Below are 19204 nucleotides of genomic sequence, written 5' to 3'. Positions count from 1 at the left end.
AATCGTAAATATCAGGTGATTTCTCTAATGCCTGCCATTTGCAAAGCATGTCAGTACTGCCCTGGACTCCTCAGAGATTGGTGCAGTTTTTCTTTCAATTTATTCATCTTGAAAAAGTCACAGTATTTTGAATTTGCACAATATCAGTATAGTTGCTTGAAAGTAAAAAATTGTTATGTAAATGCTGAATGATGCTATTGATCCATAATTTTACTAGATATAACCTACATGCTTTTCTTCATTATCACCATGCAAGTAATTTTCCCAAGACAAAGAATAAGGACTTATTCATAATATGCTCACTTCACGAGGGTATTGATATGCAATATACAGTGGTCCTTCATGTCCATGGGTTCCACATCTATGGATTCATTCAACCTCCAGTGAAAATACTTTGGAAAACATTGTGTCTGTATAAAACATGTACAACCTTTTTTTTCTCTTGTCGTTATTTCCTAAATAAGACAGTATAATGAATTTTTACATAGCATTTACATTGTGTTAGGTATTATAAGTAATCTAAAGATGATTTCAAGTCAATAGGAAGATTGTGTAGATTGTATGTGAATACCATACAATTTTATGTGAGGCTTGAGAGTCCACAGACTTTGGTATCCATGGGGATCCTGAAACCATTCCCAATATTGAAGCATGATTGTACTCCAGCATATATAGTGAATATATTTATCATTTCCTTGCCAGTATGCCCATTGATAAAGCTTTCTAAGTGTTTTTGTGGTGCTAAAGCTTTTAAGGTCTGTAAACAAGTCAAGATGGCGCCTGGCATTTTGCCAGAGGGAGTGGTTTGTGAAGTAACGCCAGCGAGCCATTAAGTGTGGAGATTCCTTATTGGTTGACTGCTGTATCTAGTTTATGTTAATTAAGATAAGCTGTGTGGAATGTATATATACCCCTCCTGTTCTACAATAAATGGCTCCCACTCCTGCTCTATCAATCTACTCAAGTTGCTCGTCACCCCCGGGTTATTTTGCTGCAGCCAGACTGTGGCAAAAGCTATATTTGTTTACCTCAAATTTTTTTCATATCACAGCTCTTGAGTTATAATGCTATTAATTTTTCTGAAAACTACTATCTATTGTGCAGCATGGGTTGAAAGAGAGGTCCTGTCCACCTCAGTAGTGGTGTTGGTCACAGTATGAGCTGGAAAAAAAAACAGTGACCCTATCTCAGAAAATGGCTTTCTGTAGTTAAATAAAAGGGAAGAGAAAGCTCTGAGCTCTTCCTAGACTGATCCAGGGCCTAGATAGGGTATATACACAAGAGAACCTTAAATAGAGCAGGAGGTAACAACTGTGTGGTAGAATATTGGCCCTTCACGATATTGACATTCCAACCATCAAGACATGAAAACATTGTCTTACATGCTAAGGGGGATTGGACATTGCCAAAAGAATGAAGTAGTTAGCTGATTTCAGAATGGAGAGATTTTCCGGCATTATCAAGAAGAGCCCAATGTAATCACAAGGGTGTTTTTATGTAAAGAGTGGAAGTTAATAGGTGAGAAGGAAGCAGAGGCAGGCATGAAATGGTAAAAGACTCAACCTACTGTGGCTGACTCTGAAGATGGAGGAGGGAGTACCAGACACAGGAGTTGGGCAGCTTCTAGAAGCTGAAGAAGCCAAGGAAAGAGTTTCTCCCGTCGAGCCACCGGAAGTGTAGCCCTGCCCATACACTGATTTTTAGCCCACTGGGAACTTTCCTAGACTTCTAAACTACAGAAGACAAAAAACTAGTGTAAGTTTTGGTAATTCATTAGAGCACTGAAATACAAATTTTACTAATGATTGTCATCCATGTGCCTGATCTGCTTATCTTAATATTTATCACCAAGATAAAGATGATGATTATCTTCTTTTGAGGAAGAAACTGGAGTTTGATGAAGGATAATGCAGCTGTTAAGTTTCTAAAAGATACAACTTTGCCCCTTCTGAGCATGGAGGGGAGAGTGTCTGATCTAGAAATGGATGCAGCAAAGAAAGAGGATTAAATCATGAAACACATCTCCATGCTTTCTTCATTATCTCTACCTCTTGTGATACGGCCTATTTCAGAATTTAGTTCTTTTTGTTGCATGATTTCAGAGTGGTTTAGTGAAGACATAAAGATACTCTGATAATAATGAGCTGATTGTTTATTTTTTCATACATCCAATAAGATAATAATTATCAATCCTGATTTGGTTAGGATGAAGTTAGATTAATAAGTACTGAAAAATCATGTGTTAAATAATGTGGTATGCATAGCATCCCCCTGGGTTTTTTTTTTTTTTTCAGGCTTTACAGCATTTCTCTGATGCATCAATTCACTCCCTGACATAAAGAGAAGTTGGGGAAATAGTTATCACTCTGGTAGTTGTTATGCTGAGTCAGTGCACAAGGTAAAGGGGTTTTCTGAGTGAATTTGTGGTACGTAGATGCCCTTCACATGCACTCTTCCAACTCATCAGCCTCCATCAATCTATTTGCAATGTAATATCCATTCCTCTGTCAACAGGAAAATTTCCATGATATGATACACTCAGTCCCTTATTTCTTCAAAAAATAGATTTGCAGCACTATGTAAAGCACTTTTCTGAAATCCTATGCCATTTGCTTGAAGTTTATACCTTCATTACTGAATTGTAATACTAGAAAATGTTCTTGAGATACAGGATCTGAAAACATAGAGGTAGACTTCAAGAAATTTTTACAAACATTTTAGAGAGAATTTTTTTTCACTTAACAAAATTAGCTCCAAAAACAACTTAGGCAAACACAATTGGCATTACAGACTCTACTCTTCTGGGCACCCACATTTCTACCTCATTTCTACCTCTATAAGCACCGTGGCCATTTAGATCACCAGAGATGATTCTAAAAGTCAAGCAATAGGAAAAGAAGATGACAAATTAAACTGTTTTAAATTTTATCTAGCTTTATTCATTTCACTGATTCATTGGTTTCTGGTTTCACTGACATAGACTTTGCTGTCTAACCTCTAGCAAAAATAACAAAAAACTAAACCAAAGCAGTGAAGACTTTAATACTATTATTGTCATTATTGGATGAGCCATATAAGTAAGCCAGATCTGGATTTCCTGGATCCATCTCAAAGTTCATATACATCCTAAGGCTTATTTAGCTGTCTATAGGTACATGAAAACTTCTTCAGGATAGTATCTGCTTTATCATAGTGGTAAATATCATGTTAGAACTTTCATGATATGTCAATAGGAAATAGAGTCACATTGCAAATGCTATTGATCTCCTTTTTAAACTAAGAGATATGAAATAAAATTCTCAAATTATAGTTTAAAATATAAGACCATCATTGGCATAGGCATACATATATACATAGAAGATGAATGTTACTAATATAAAGCATGATAAGGCCCTTGGAAATTGAGTAGATAAGATATGGAAATGGAAATAAGTATTGGTGAGCTGAGGGTCCTATAGATTTTGCATACATAAAGAACCTGCCTTAACAACCCAAAACCTCTTAGAAATGGCCTAAGAAATATTAATTTAGCTAAGAAAAATGTTACTTGGAGCTTTTAAATCTTAACTTTAAGAATTAATACTTCATGATTATAAAATATTTACCATGTGAATTCTCAAGCTAGAAGTTACACAGAAGAGAGTACCAACCCATGCAATATGCTTTAATTCCATAGTCTTTTGTGAGATTGTGGTTTGATCAAATGCTTTCTTACGATTCTACAGACAGTAGTGACCCTGTTTTGATCTTTTTCATTGTATTTGTCTCTAGTGAGGAGAGCAAAAGTCCAAGAATAATGAGAGGGAAGGCAGCTGCCTTCTCTTCCCATGAGGCTGACTTTCCAAGTCATTAGTCGTTAAGAGTGAGCCTGCATGCTTGGCTTTTACTTGGACAGAAACTAATCCTGTAGACTCTGTAAATGCCCAAGAACCTGCTTGGTCACCCAGACAGAGATTTTACAGCTCTTTAAAATTAAGTGTGAATTAATTTTAATAATTAGGAATGATTATTATGAGCAATTATGCAAGATGCCATGTGAAACATTAATCATAATAGATGTATCAGTAAGACACTGTATTTTACAGTATTTTTATTCTGATTTCAATTGTCTTTTAATTATTTGTTTATTTGGTACCAGGGATTGAACTCAGGGGCACTAAACCACTGAACCACATTCCCAGCTCTATTTTATATTTTATTTAGAGACAGGGTCTCACTGAGTTGCTTAGCACCTTGCCATTGCTGAGGCTGGCTTTGAACTCACCTCAGCCTCCTGAGCCACCGGGATTACAGGCATGCTTTAAAAAAAAAAAAACTGTAGGAAAAGAGACATGCTCTTTTCCATCCTATTCTTCATAGCTGTCAGGTTCTTACCTACCTTAGCTTTCACTTACAAATGATTCCATTATTATTTAAGTCAGTGCTTCTTGTTCTGTTTTAAATCAGTGTCTGGTTGGTTTTGCTTTCCTGGAGTATTTTATTGCCTTTGCATTTTCTGGATTTTTCTACCTGTATTTAAACTTCCAGTGTCTCATACATTCTTTTTCCTGCTGTATCATCTCCTCAGACCCTTCTCTGGACCCTGCATCTTTCTGTTCTCTTCTGGATTGGGTTACTTCCTAGGTACGCCATACCAATGTGGAGACTTCCTCCTATGCTCTCCCAAATCAAACTACTGTTTCCCAAGTGATGTGCAAGCAAAGGTTTAATAATAGGTTCTCAAACCAAACAAGTCCTGATTTTAGCATTTCCCAATTTCCACTTTGTAAATATTCCCATCACGGCCAATATCAAATTCCCAACTTGACATTACTGACCAAAGACTTGGAAAGAAGTGCACATGATGACCTTCCCAGCCAGTTCCAGGGGGCTTCATCACACCAGGGATCAGAACCATTTTGATAGTAAAATTGATAAATTATTTTCATACTTTTTCTGAGTTAAAGTGACCTGGATATCATCCAATTTCATTTGGTGACTCTGGGTCATGTTTTTTCATATTGTCATTGGTGCTTATAATTATACATAATGGTGGGATTCATCGTTACCTATTATGCATGCACACGTTATAACAATATAATTTGGCCCAATATTTCCCCCTTTTCTCCCCACCTCCCTCCCTCTGCTCTATTTCCTTTATTCTACTGTTCTCCTTTTGATTTTCATGAGATTTCCCCCACACCTTTCTTTTCCCTTTTCCTCTCTAGCTTCCACGTATGAGAGGAAACATACTTTATTATTAATAACATGCACTAGAGTTGAAAAGTGGTGTTCCCTAGAGATTGTGGCATTCAAGCAGGCAGTATTTATATTTACCAGTGAAATAAACCACTAAACAGCTTAAGATGATAATTAGATGGAATAGTTAATAAAAATATGATGGTATTTTACTTTTGAAGGTTTTTTTTAAATTATAGTTGTTAGTTGTTTTTTTAAAATACAATGTTCAAATGTAGTTGTAGGTTTGCATGGTTGTTGCAGCTGACCTGTGTCTTATTCTTGGTAAGATCCCCTTTCTAAATTTGATAACCGTTTTTTTCTTTTTTCCACTCTTTTTTTTTTCTTTGACTCAGCTCAAATTCAATTTTTTTAAATACTCAGAGAATAAATGTTAATAAATAGCATTTTGTTTTTGGTACCAGGGATTGAAAATTTGACTTCCCTTTCATGATGTGTTGTCTCTTTAATATCATAAAAGGGAGCACTTTCCATGCATCCTCTGGTAGAAAGAGGAAAGGGTTTTCCTCTGAAAAGTTCACTTTAAAGGATTTGTGATGCTCGACAACTTTAAAATAGGGTAGCTGTTTCAGAATGAATTGCCTAAGGCTGCTCTTCAGGGTTGCTTTTTTTTTCTCAGCCCATCAGTCCTGTTTGGACATAAAAAACAGTGCATATTTATATCATTGATGGGCCAATAAATAAAAGGAAGCTTCCTGGGAACTAATTAGAGTCAGAAGGAGATATGAGCAAGAGATTGAAAACACAGTGCCGCTACTGACATTGCTCTGATTATTTTGTGTTTTAGCATTTCCTTGCATTTTGCAGATGTAGGAGATGGTAACAAATCATTTCACAATCAGAAAATACTCCTAAAATGAATGGGGACTTGGTGTGGTTCTCTTAGGCATTTGTTCTCTTTTCCTGCACAACTTAAGCAAGGTAAATTCAGCTTACAGGATGGAGGACATTTCTTTATGTCCAAGGAAATTAAAGCTATTCAGGCATACACCTGTCACAAAACTGGAAAAATACCAAGGGTGCCATTTTCATCTGAAAGCTGCAGTTTCTAGTGCCATCAGAATAGCTAATCAATCACTGGATCATTTTATTAGAGTTCCTACTTTATCAAAGGAAATCTAGAAAAATGCCTCAAACATATAAGATTATGTTCAAGTATGCAAGTAGAATTGTAAAAAATTTAGACATAGAATACAAGAACTACCATGTGTCTGTGATAATTGACATTGTTGGTATTCATTCCACTATCTGAAATTCGCCTATTTAATCGTAAATGGTTTAAGTGTACAGGTTGATGTACTGAAGAATTATTTTAAAACACAATTCTATATAATGCAAATATAATAGACTATGGTGTCTCTAAAATTGTTATGGCTCCATAATATTTATTTGGGTGTCCAGAAAGGATTTCACCTAGTCTGAATTTTCATGTAGGTATAGAAACTTAGTAAACTGTACTTCCAAGGGAATGTTTAACTCTGGTTTTAGTCTTGAGCCAAGGGTAAGTAAATAACACATTTTCAAAATGATGATTACTTTAGTCATTATCACTATTGGAAGTCTAATGAAAGGAGAAGAAACCAAACAGGTTTGGTTAGTATATATTTAATACAGGAAGGCAAAGTTAAGTAAGAGTTTTGTTTTGTTTTCAAAATGATACCAGCTGTCATATCATTATGGTTATTGCTCTAAGTATGTTATATTAAGTCAATTATTTCATTATAATGATGAATTTAAGTCTTATTTGTCTGGATTTTCTATTGTAGAAAACTACTTAATGAGTATTTCTTAGTTCTCTAGATAGGTTCAAAATTTACATTTGGAGCCATAACATTGAAAGTTATCTCAGTATATTTCCTGAGAGAAGTTGCATAAAACAGTACATGAAATAGATACTAAAATTCTAGCAACAAGGGTTGATTCTGTGTTGAGGCACTTGCCAAGCATGCATGAGGCCATGAGTTTAATCCCAGCACTATAAAAAATAATAATAATTAATTAATTAAAATAACGCTCGTGGTTATGATGCTTACAAGTGTTGAGATTGAAGATGCCGACCTCTCCAGCAGTGAAATAAGGATTGAGATGGTGACATGATGCTTGGATAAGCTACTCATGAACTCCCTTTGCTTTGTTGCAGCTCTCAGCATTAGAGAGACAAATCTTTGACTTCCTTGGCTTCCAATGGGCACCTATTCTTGGAAATTTTCTACATATAATAGTGGTCATATTGGGTTTGTTTGGAACTATTCAGTACAGACCTCGATACATCATGGTGGTAAGTCTTATTGTTATCACTGCCTCTTCATATGAACACTACATAATTTCTATAAGAAGATGAATGAAATAATTTTATAGAGGTCCATCTAATAAAATGTATTTATGCTGTTCTAGCCCTCAACTATTCAATTCTGTTAAGAAATATTACTCAGTGGAACAGACAACATGATGAATGTTTTACAGTGAGAACAAAGCAATATGTCCTGAAGTTTGGGATGATCTAGTGTGACTCACTTAAAATAGAGTTTGGATAAAGTGGAAGGACTGATTTTGATCTCATTGTTATTATGAGATGTAAGGTATGTTAATTATTAATGTAGCAGTGTAATAAGATGTCATTTATCTTCAATGACATCTGTCACTAGCCCTAGAAACCAATCCTGTTTAGCATAATTGTTTAATCACTGAAAACAATATAATTTTAATTAACTTAGGAAAAATTTAGTGCATGTTCCTCATATATTTCATACAGTTTATTATTGAATTTTTCTCCAATTTTCAAGATGTATTGGAAGCACAAATCCATACTCCACACTATGCTGAACATGGGCAGCCCACACTCCATTACAGGTCAATTTCATGAAGTACATGCTGTTCTTCACACTCTAGTGGTAGTTATTCAGTTTAACTAGTTGCTTTTTCTATGAAAAGAAGGCAGTATTGTTGGCTAGATGTATGATGAGTAATAATAATAAAGGTATTGAAAATAGGAATAACATAGTCAAATGTAATCATTGAGCCTGAATGAATGTATAGAATTCAGTAGAATTGGTAAATAGTTTCTGCAATGCAGTAATGTTGCCATACTTCAGGGGGAAGGTTACACAAATAAGCCACCTTTCAATTTTTACTAATCCAATTTGTTGGAAAAAAAGGTTTTGTTTTTTTTTTTTTCCTATAAATGTACTTGTTCTCTGTGTTGAATCTCAAAATTGGCTTTTTTGATATCTTCCATCGTATCAAAGAGGTGAAAATAACTATCCCACAGGCAGACTTGGCATTCAACATGGCCCCAAGAGTGTTTGATATCACTCAATTTGCTGCAGGGCTAAACAATTTCTGCTTTACTTTGCTTCTCTTAAGAATAGCCTCTGCTGAGCCACTGTGTAATCTACTAGAAAGATGTTTCCTAGAGTCAGACTTAGAGCACCAGATGCTTTAATGTCATACAGAATATCAAACTATTATTGGGTTCTAAATATGTTCTAGTTTGTTTCTATGAATACAGACACTTTTACCACCCACCAACTTTTTAAATTTTATGTTGTTCATGTTCTGCTAAGGCCCCAAATGCCAGCTGACTATGAAACCAAGGGCTTCTATAGAATGAGGTTGCATGTACCTGTTAAAGATATTATCTAGTCCTGTTGTTTCTGCCCCCTGCATGTTAGCCCTTCATACTCTTCACTTAACCATAGCCTAGCCTTCTTTTCTGTATACATGGATTTCCTGCTTGTTCACAGTCTTTCCAGAGTCTTTTTTTCACTTACCTGATTCATGGCTTAAAAACCTTTCCTGGTTCCAAAATCTAAGAATATTCTTGACTATTGCACTTTACCAAACTCATATCTCTGAAGGCTGTCCTCTCTCCCTCCCTCGCTTCCTTCCTCCTTCCCTCCCTACTTACCTTTCTTCCTTCCTACCTTTCTTCATTCATCCTTCCCTTTTTTCTTTGTTTTCTAACTTTGTTCTTTTTCCCCCCAGTCATTTATTTGGTTATAAAAGATACTCCTTTAGTCTCTACTAGGTGTTTGGCATTGTGTGGGGTGTCTTGGATGCTGTTGAACATATACAGATTATTTGTGGCCTTCTTGGGTGCTCATTTTACATTTTAGTGGGGGAGATCTGCAGAAATGTTGAACTATAACTATGACAAGCGATACAGAGAACCACATTGTGCCAGAGATGCCTAATGAGGAGTCTGATCGTGGCAGGGTGACAGAGTAAGGTGTCCTGCAAAAGTGCTTGTGGTGCCAGTGAGTGTGAGTCCACAGAGAATACGTTGAAGGGGTTTCTGGGTGGAAAGCATCACTGAGTGTGAAGAAAGAGCTCAATACCTGTAATTGGCACTCACTCATCAGACATTCATAGAGTACTGCGTTGAACTAGGTCTGGATAGCTAGCGAAGAATGCAAATTACAGTCCCTACTTTCAAGGAGTTCATTTTGAAGCGAATGAGGAAGTGAGATACAAAGTCTTGGACTCTCTGGAGGTGGTGGAATGGCCATGAACGTGGAATGAGAATAGCAATGAGGCAGAGGCCTGGGAAGTCTGTGACCAAGTGCAGAGCCTTGAAAAGGCCCAGAGGTTGTATTCTGTTTATGTTCCCTCTGCTCTGACCCGTCTCTCTCCCTCTTGCTCTAACAGCCTTGCATGGTGTTCATGCCCCAGTTCTAGTAAGTTCTTTCAGTCTCTCATGCACATGTCCTTGCATGTGCTTTCATGATTAAACATTCTCTGTTCCTTTGTCTCTGTGTCTTGAGCGTGTGTTATAATTTGTTGGCATTCAAGCCCTCTCTACCAGGCAAAGAGCTCACTGAGAATGTGAAATGTAATACACGCTCCGTACGTATTTATGTGTGAGGAGAAAGGCAGTTTTAGGACTTTCAGAATCCTCAAAGAGAAACATCTGCAAAGATAAGCAATTCATATTTTTACTCCTCTGATTTTCCTCTTTTAATGCATTATGCCAACCAAATCTCATTTTCTTGGCTATTATTTAGACTCTCTCCTAGGAAGGGAAGAGAAAGAAAATATTGAGTGGTGGGAAAGCCCTCCATGCCAAACATTTCATTTTATTTAATCTTCCCAAGTACCCTAAGAAGTCTGTATTAGCATCTCTGATTTTACAGATAAAGAAAAAGGTTAAAACAGTTTCCTTGCCCAGGGAACACAAATAGCAAAGGAGAAAGCAATGTCTATTGGCCTCCCTCATTTTATTATGAAGTTGCTTTAGCATAATCTGTGCTTTGCTTCTACCACCAGATCTCAGATAATATCTTGCCATTGTCAGCATAAGTTTTGACCTAGGAAATTATTCTGCCCTGCTTCCTCAGTCAATTGTCAAATATTATTGCCTTTGTAGGCATCCATCTATACATTTTCTATTTGAGAAAAATGCCTGAAGAATCAGTAATCAATAATATGGAAAATCTTTCTGCAAGGGATTCTCTTTACATGAAGGCCATGTTGTTATTTGGGAAGGTGATTACATTATATTTATTTTGTTTTAGCACATGATAGTCAATAGCAGTGAGAAGACACCTGGATCAGAAATCCACACTGACTTCACTTAGCAGGGAAAGAGCTTTTTGATTACAGATTTTTTCCCCAAATCACTTCTGCTAGTCTTAATATTGGCGGAAACAAATACCAATCATGCCAATTAAATTTCATCCCTTCAAACTAACACTTTGATGCATCAGGTATTTCCTAAGTGCTCACCTGGAAATGAATGAAATATGATGTCTGTCTCTGAAATAATTCAGTGGAACTTACAGTGTAGATTTGCAAAACATAGGTTGGAAGTTGCTGCCACTTCTGACAAAAATTGGGTTTGCCACACTTGAATTCAAAGAGTTAGTTAGCACTGTGAAAATGGTCTAGATAAAGGACAATGCAGAACAAGAACTGCGATGTCTATAGGCAAATTTCCAAACTCCTTAGAGTGGAGACCAAAGCTTATTAAAATTGCCCCTTTGCTTACCTATCCTGTACCTACTCTCCATGGGCCTCCCTTATGCCAGGCATGCTGAAGGATTTGCTGTTTCCAAAGACCACATGCTCTCTGCCTCTTCAGTTCACACATACTAAACCTTCTGCCTGGGATATTCTCCTTGCCCTCTTGGAAAACATTTAATAATTCTTCAACTGAATTGTCACCCACTCAAAGCCTTACCTAAGCACCCCACTCAGGGCTGAGTGCCTTGTGCTCCCTACTGCGGCAGATCCTGATGACTCTCTACCCTGATCCCCCACTAGATTTCATTGTCTCCCTGCCAGTCTCACTGCATGCAGCGGTGAACTCCTGGAAGACAGGACTGTGCCTACCCCTTGTTATATTCAAGATGTATTCCTGCACGTAGAGACTTTTTAAAATGCTTTATCCTTGACTGGACACATCATAAGTGAATTTAAGGTGATTGGGTTCAGTGACTTTAAAAATGCCCTAGACATATATTTCTTAGAACATGATGGCAATTATTCAGCAAGAGAAATCGGCCTCACTGCTTTGCTTATCTCAATCAGAAAACAGTTGAGGAATTACATGACAAAATAGTGTGTGCTGTCCTACCTGTCCCGACTATTAGCTAACTTACTCCTCAAGACCTATTCTTCTGAGAAATATAACATCATGGTCTTTTGCCAGTATAATCAAAGACATCAAAGACTGCTAGAAGAAGCCAACCAAATCACCAAATGAAAGAGCAATAAGTCCACTCCAGATACCCTCACTGCTGAAAAGGTGCAGTTCACTCTTTCTATATTTATTTTCAGAGCACAGAAATAACTTTGTCATATTTTTCTCCTTCACTTGATATCCCCTGGGGATACCCCTAAGAGATACCAAGTTCAGTGAAGGTTTGAATACACCTTTTGTGTTTCTTTGATTAAAGACAGTATGAAGCTGTGAAACCATATTTGTCAACCATATGTTCTGTTGTAGAATCATTTGTTTCCTGTCTATGCCTATGCCAAATATTTCAAAATTTGTCTCTGAATTCCAACAGAAGGGTCTGCCCTAGAATTATTTAAATTTTTATTATTTCATGGATGAGTTAACTTAATCAAGCTCACTAATTTAAAGGCAGATGAGTTAGCTAATTGATTTTACATTTTTTTTAGAAAAAAAAGATTAACTTTGGAGTTAGATTTAATTCAAAGCTGACTTTAAAAATTAAAAAGCCAATACATTTATGAAGACCATAATTTAGTTCTTTGGACCTTTATGCAAAATTCATGTGCAATGAACAACAACTGACTTTAATTTGAATTGTTATATAACAAACCTTTTCTACCACATCATCATAAATCTCTTCCCTGAGCTTCTGCTCAATATGACAGTTGGGTGTTAAGTTTCAATTCAGTTCGTCATGGATTTAAATCCCCTCCACAAACTATTGGCTCTGAAGTCTTAGGATATTTATTTGTTTTCTTTTTTTTGCCACACATATCTCAATTGTAGAAATCTGATCACAGATCATTTTTTAAAATGCTATAATATATATGACTTGCTTACCATAGCCTAATATAGAGTAAGACTTGATGAATTATTAAACTGTTAATATGTCTTTTTTGTTCTTGGCCTTAGCTCTGCTTTCCTTGCCATTAAAAATGTATGGATGGTAGTTTCTCTTAATATTCTTCTGAACATGAATACTAAACTAAATACTAAGGATATTACACTACTTTTTATTGTAACTCTAGAATATTGTGCATAAATACTGTGACTGATTGATACACGTGTGAAAGAATGAATGACCAGATGGCCTTTCTGATCATTGGAAAATGAGGAAACTCAGACCATAAAAATAACTCATGTTATAAACTAATTGCTCAATGAAAGAATAAAAGACTTCTAAAGTTCGTGTCAATTAAAAAGTACTGAAATGTCCTCATAAAACTAGGAAGGAAATATTTAGGAAGCCACATAGAACATATGAACATTCTTTATTAATCTTCACAGCATTGTCAGCGTGAGTTAGGATTTAAAATATGTTTAGTAAACATAACAAAAGTAGAAGAGAGAGCAAGAAACAGAGAGGCAGACTGACAGAGACAGAGATCATGCAGAGTTATTTGGAAAATTTAAGACTTTTATTTACCAAGTATACCTAAGCTATCTGTGACTTGCAAAAAAATAAATGAATATATCAACAAACTCCATAATGGAGTATTTGTCAAAAATGAAGAGTCTTATCTTTTAATTCTCATTTAAATTGACTTATTAATAAAATTACCCACCTCAAAAAGAAGACAGGGGATTGCACATCTTAGGCCATGAGTTCCCCTAATATCTCTGCTAGGTAAATTCCTATGCGTGTATTTATATTGCTAGAGATCTCTTTTCCCATATGATTGTGATCAAACTGGTGTCACAAGTGCATGTCAAAGTATATAGTTTATGTCTCATAACAGTCCAAAATTCAATAATATATCCTTTGTCCTCAACAAACAATGCATTAGAAGAAACTACAATATCATTAAAAAGAAACCAAAGAACCCTTGGTGTTCATATGATGCATGCTACATAGATAGCAAAACACAAAATATCCTAGTCATTCTCCAAACATTACCACCTATAGGACTTAAAAGAATAAAATACATTTTTTTAAACCGGTAGGTAATTGGTGAATTTTCCATTTGATGAAGTGCTGAGTTTGGTTAAAGTTTAGCTTACAATTAACCTTTAGTCATTTTTCTAAGATTTTTTTAAAGAAAGCCTACCAGGTGGGGCTTAGGAATCTCAGCTCTGGAGCCAATCAGGTTTCACATGCCAACTCTTGACACCCAGTAGGGAATCAAATGATGACCTCTCTACCTGGGTTTAGTGTGAAGACTGGGAACCATGTAAAGTACATAGCACAGAATAGGAGCACAGAGAGCCTCAGAATAATAACCCTGATATAGTTAAACAGGTTGAGCTGACAGTTACTATCTACTTAGCCTGGTAGTTTTATCTATCAAAGTTCAGAAACTGCACGTGATAGCTTGTGAGTCACTTCCATCACTGAGTTTGTGCTATAATTTTTAAATAGATTTGTTTTATTGTGCCTTTGTTGTAACTTTGCATTGGTTGATTTTCCTAATGCAATAATTATGCATTTAGATTTGAATTCCCATAATTAAGAATCATGTGGATATGTAACGATTTGGGTTCATGTCCTTACTTTCTTACTTTAGTACATTGTCTTGCTTTATTTGATATGCTTTTCTTAATTCTTATCATTGGCCTTTTTCTCATAACTTATTGGTCAGCTATGTTCCAACACATTTATATTTATGTAGAATGCATCTATCAGGACTAGATGCCATCCAATTAGCAAAAGCAGTAAAATTTGTTCTAGTTATTGTGACTTGCAAAAAAATAAACATTAAGGATGCAGAGTAGCTATTTTCAGTATTCATGGGAATATTTTGTGGTTCAGAAAAGTGTGTTTCAATGTATGTTGCACATTTTAAAAAACTGTTCAGACTAGTTATCTTTCTGAAAAGAAGATATTTCAGTATCAGCAATATCTTCAAATACTTAAAACCTCACAATATATTTTTACTTATGATAATTTTTAACTTGCTTTTAGCATAAATTCCCATTGCTTTTGAAGTTTTGACTCATTATATAATTGCATTATCCTTTAAAAAAAAAGCAAAACACCCCCACCAAGGAAGTACAATGTGACATCAAATATATCCAATTATAGAAGTACTCAATACATGAGATTATTTTGCAAGTCTTTAAAAAATCATAAAGTCAGGTGTGGTAATGCATGCTTTCAGTGATTTAGGAGGCTGAGTCAGGAAGATCTCAAGTTTGAGGCCAGCCTCAGCAACTTGGTGAGGCCCAGTCTTTAAAAACCTGTCTCAGAATAAAAAAAAAAAAATTAAAAGACTCAGAGATTTAGCTCGGTAATAAGGTACTCCTGGGTTCAATCCGCAGTACCAAAAATAAATAGATAACAGAAATACATAAAATCTAAATTGTATTTTACAAATAATTAGATGCTTTGGATAAGATTTCTAAGAGGAACATGTCTATTTTATACCATCTAAAATTAAACATTCCATGGCTCACAGAGTGATTTCAATATTCATTTTAATTTATGAAAAGCATGCAACTATTGTGGTCACTCATAAAAATTAATAATTTAATTAATATGCCCATTTAAAGAAATAAGAATTCTGAGACTTTTCCGGTAAAGTAAAATGAATAGGCAAAATATTATAATTGTGTTCTATGGTATGAGTGTCCTCGGTTACCCAAATAGTTTTCTAAAAGTCAATTTTCTGATTTTCTGTTTGTATAAGAAACTGAGGGATGAGGTACATCCTAGGGCTCTCTCCATTGATGAGACCTATCTACAGCTATATAAGATTGACTCATGCTCTGGGTGAAGGTATTTCCTCGTACATAACAGAATACAAAATCATCTTATCAGTAAATCAGTTAATCAATAAAGTTGGAATTTGTTGGAGGTAAATAAAAGATTTTCTCTAGTATGGAAAAACAGTGTTCATTGTCTTATTTTTAACCTCATTTCAATTGTTGTGTTTTTAAAAAAAATGTATGATCATGTTTTTACTATATAATTATAGATGCACATGATCTATTCTTAATAAAATAATCCAATGAATAAAAGTATGTTAATTTGATCCATTTTCAAGCATGGTTTTCATCCAGGGTCATAAAAGCTCTAGGTTTTGACTAACATTTCTAAAAATGTATGAGTTTAATATTATACCTTAAGGACAACTTTGCATAATTGTGTTCTCTGGAAAAGATAATACTCAGAAAACAAATTGAGTGAGAACTTGAATTGAACGTGTACCTGCAAGCCAGCAAAGCACTTTAAAAATAAATCTAGGTTTATTGTCATCTACTGAAAGCCATAGAACTATTGGATTTTTAATTTCTAGATCTCAGGGGACTTTATAGTGAGCACTCTTTTCTGAGTATTCCCTGCCTGTTTGTCTCCAGTGTACTGAAACTTACTGACATCTTTACTATTGATTTATTTAGTATACATGCCTTTCATCTCCATTTTTCTTCTCTTTCTCCCTCCCCCTTCTATCCAGTATACAGTGTGGACTGCCCTCTGGATCACCTGGAATGTGTTCATTATCTGCTTTTATTTGGAAGTAGGTGGCCTCTCTAAGGTGAGTGTATCATGCCTTGAAAGACTTTGAATAGAGTCCACTTATAAATAACTATTGTAACAACGAATTGCTATTTTATATTATAATGTGTGTGTGTGTGTGTGTGTGTGTGTGCGCGCGCGCACGCGCATGGGTGTGTGTGTATATAAATAAAGCATTGCAAATAAAATACCAATCAAAAATGTATTTGGGTGCCATTCAGGAAAGAATGATCCTAGGAGCTTGCTAATAATGAAGGAACTTCAAAATAATTTCCTTACAGTTTTGTTCATTATGTTGAAGTAGTACTTGGCTTCTTGAGCATCCTCTTGTCCTCATGTCCATTTTAAAAAGACATAATGTCACAGTGACCTCAGTCCCAAATGCTAACTGAAGAGTGATTTTAAACTTTTTGTGTTTAAAGTGGGAGAGACTGACAAGGAATGAAGTCCTTTTACATGTAAGTGAACCATATGTTTGTTAACATAAAAACATTAGTGCAGTGACTCCTGTTTTGAAATCCTGATCAGACAGAGGTCAGTTGTCTTATTGCAGCATGACACACGTGCTATTTCTGTCTATCTAGAACTGTCAGAAGACTATATAATTTTTGTTGTGCCTCCAGCAAAGATGTCTTCTGATTGTCACACAAATGTGAAAGCAACATGTGTTAAATTTTTAGTTGTGGTTCTTAAAACTTATTAATTAGCACTATTTTCACTAGAGAAAAAAAGCAGAATAATTTCAGAAAGTATGAGAATGAAATTCTTAATTTTTTAGGTATCTCATTACCAAGTATGTTTTTGAAAATTTTTCTAAAGACAATTTCAGATTTTAAATAATATGACTGTCTCCTACTTGATTTTGCAGCTTAGATCTTATAAAATTTATCTTGACTAGCACATGTCCTTTTAGAATTGTTATATTCCACTGAAGTCCATATGATAACAATGTTTGTTTGATTCAGATGAACAGCAAATAAAAACTATAAGGATTTTTCTAGAACATCCAAAAGGGACTACTCTTTCTATACTCTAATAACCTTAAATTAGAACTTGTCAATATTTTCTCACATTGGTAAATGTATTCAGAAACCAGAATGACATTTTCAATCTGAGTTTCACAATTTTCACTATGTATGATATAGGTGCTAAAATCTACCTAAAATATTTGTGTTATTGACAGCATTTTATCACTAATTTCTAAGACAGAAAAATCTTTCTTAAATATATGTCTGGCGGGGCTGGGGCTGGGGCTGGGGCTCAGAGGTAGCATATTTACCTGGATGTGTGAGGCATTGGGTTCGATCCTCAGCACCACATATAAACAAATAAATAAATAAAAGATCTATCAACAATGAAAAAAAAATTTTTAAATATGTCTGGGTATAATTTATAAATGCAGATTATTAAGTAATTATAAAATGCAAATCTTATGAATAAGAATGATGAATAATAAATAGGAATAGCATGTCCAAACTCTAGCATTTTCTAACTTGTGATTTGAATGATCATTTTAAATTATGTTTTTCTTTTACTGGGTAAAAATTATCTTCTATTTTCTTCCATATAAACTGAATTGGAATAAATTGGACCAGAGAAAATTTGTGCTATAGGATTGGCATCATAGTGTGTTTAAAAACTAAATTTCAGATCCTAAGTCTTTAGTTCAAACTTGACTCTGGTGCTTATTGTGGGCCATCAGCCAATCACTTAACCCTGCTGAGTGCACATGCAGTAGCATACCAGGGCCAGCTTTGCTAGTAATAAGAGTAGTGTGTGTTTGTAGACTGCTCAGGACTATTTCTGCACGTCATACCTGGTAACTCAGATTGACTATGAAACAACTCTACAAAGTGATAAAAACTAATCAATAGCACCAGTCATTTGTTCCATACAAATCTGGTTTCCCAACACTACACGTGCTTATTTTTATTTGAACTGCTTTTCATAACTGCTTTTCTATCATCAATGTACACATTGAAAGGGCTTTTTTTTCCCCCTGATTTCTTTGGGTACAAGTTTAAGAAAAATGGGCATAGTATTCCTAGTTACTCATTTTATTACTCCAGTTATTACTCATTCAAATGTCATTCATCGTTAACTAAAAATTTGTGGTTATTAAAAAGACAGATGACTACAAGAAGAGCATCCTAAAAATTTTCTGTTGATTTCCTTCCTTAATATCGCCCTGGCTAGTTCAACCTCAACTAGAATCTGTAAGAGATCTAATCAAAAAAGTAGAGTAGGGTTAAGGACTCTTGACAAACCCAACTGCCTTGCCACTCTTCCAGACTTCATTCCATTATGCAAGAAATTCCTCGACCATGGGTACCTGTATGCATATCAACTTTCTAGAGTTCTCCATCTCCATCTCTCCTAGATGGAGTTCTCCATCTCCATTTCTCCTAGAGTTCATATGGCATTTCTTGTAATTGCTGCTTGGACTGATTAACAGAAACTATCTTATACCTTAATTTTTGCCCCTAACATATTATGGAGTAGTGAATACTTCTGCAAAAACTAAAATTCAGAGTAGTTTCTATATCATGTCTATGGATTTGGAATTATTTCAATGATAAACATGGCCTATATACAGTCAATTTATACTCCACAGGGCTCTTTGACTAACAGTTTGCATCTGTGGAATAAGAACAGTCCTGGATTACCTGAAAGGCAGTGAGTGGTCCCACAGGCAGGTGATCATGGACACAGAGATCCTTGCAATGCTTAAATCCTAATGGTGCTGTTGTGCTCTTGTGTTTTAAAAAATGCCTCATTTTAATTTCTAATAAGATAAATATTGATGAATGTAATCTACATAAACAAAAGCT

At 35.2% G+C, this 19204-nt stretch overlaps 1 protein-coding gene across 1 annotated transcript in view; it reads left to right on the top strand.

Annotated features, from left to right (window-relative positions):
- Window positions 1-19204, top strand: part of NKAIN3 (sodium/potassium transporting ATPase interacting 3) — a gene marked incomplete at both ends in the record, with an annotated part of 615336 nt that overhangs the window by 290722 nt on the left and 305410 nt on the right. The window contains 2 exons of the mRNA XM_081266514.1: window positions 7379-7516; window positions 16312-16392. Coding sequence (XP_081122640.1) covers window positions 7379-7516; window positions 16312-16392 — 219 coding nt within the window. The remainder of the gene's footprint in view (window positions 1-7378; window positions 7517-16311; window positions 16393-19204) is intronic.

This window comes from Spermophilus citellus, assembly GCF_964194105.1.
Source record: "Spermophilus citellus genome assembly, chromosome: 14".
NCBI lineage: Eukaryota > Metazoa > Chordata > Mammalia > Rodentia > Sciuridae > Spermophilus > Spermophilus citellus.
The sequence above is the reverse complement of the archived record's forward strand: the minus strand, read 5'-3'. Positions and strand labels throughout refer to the sequence as shown.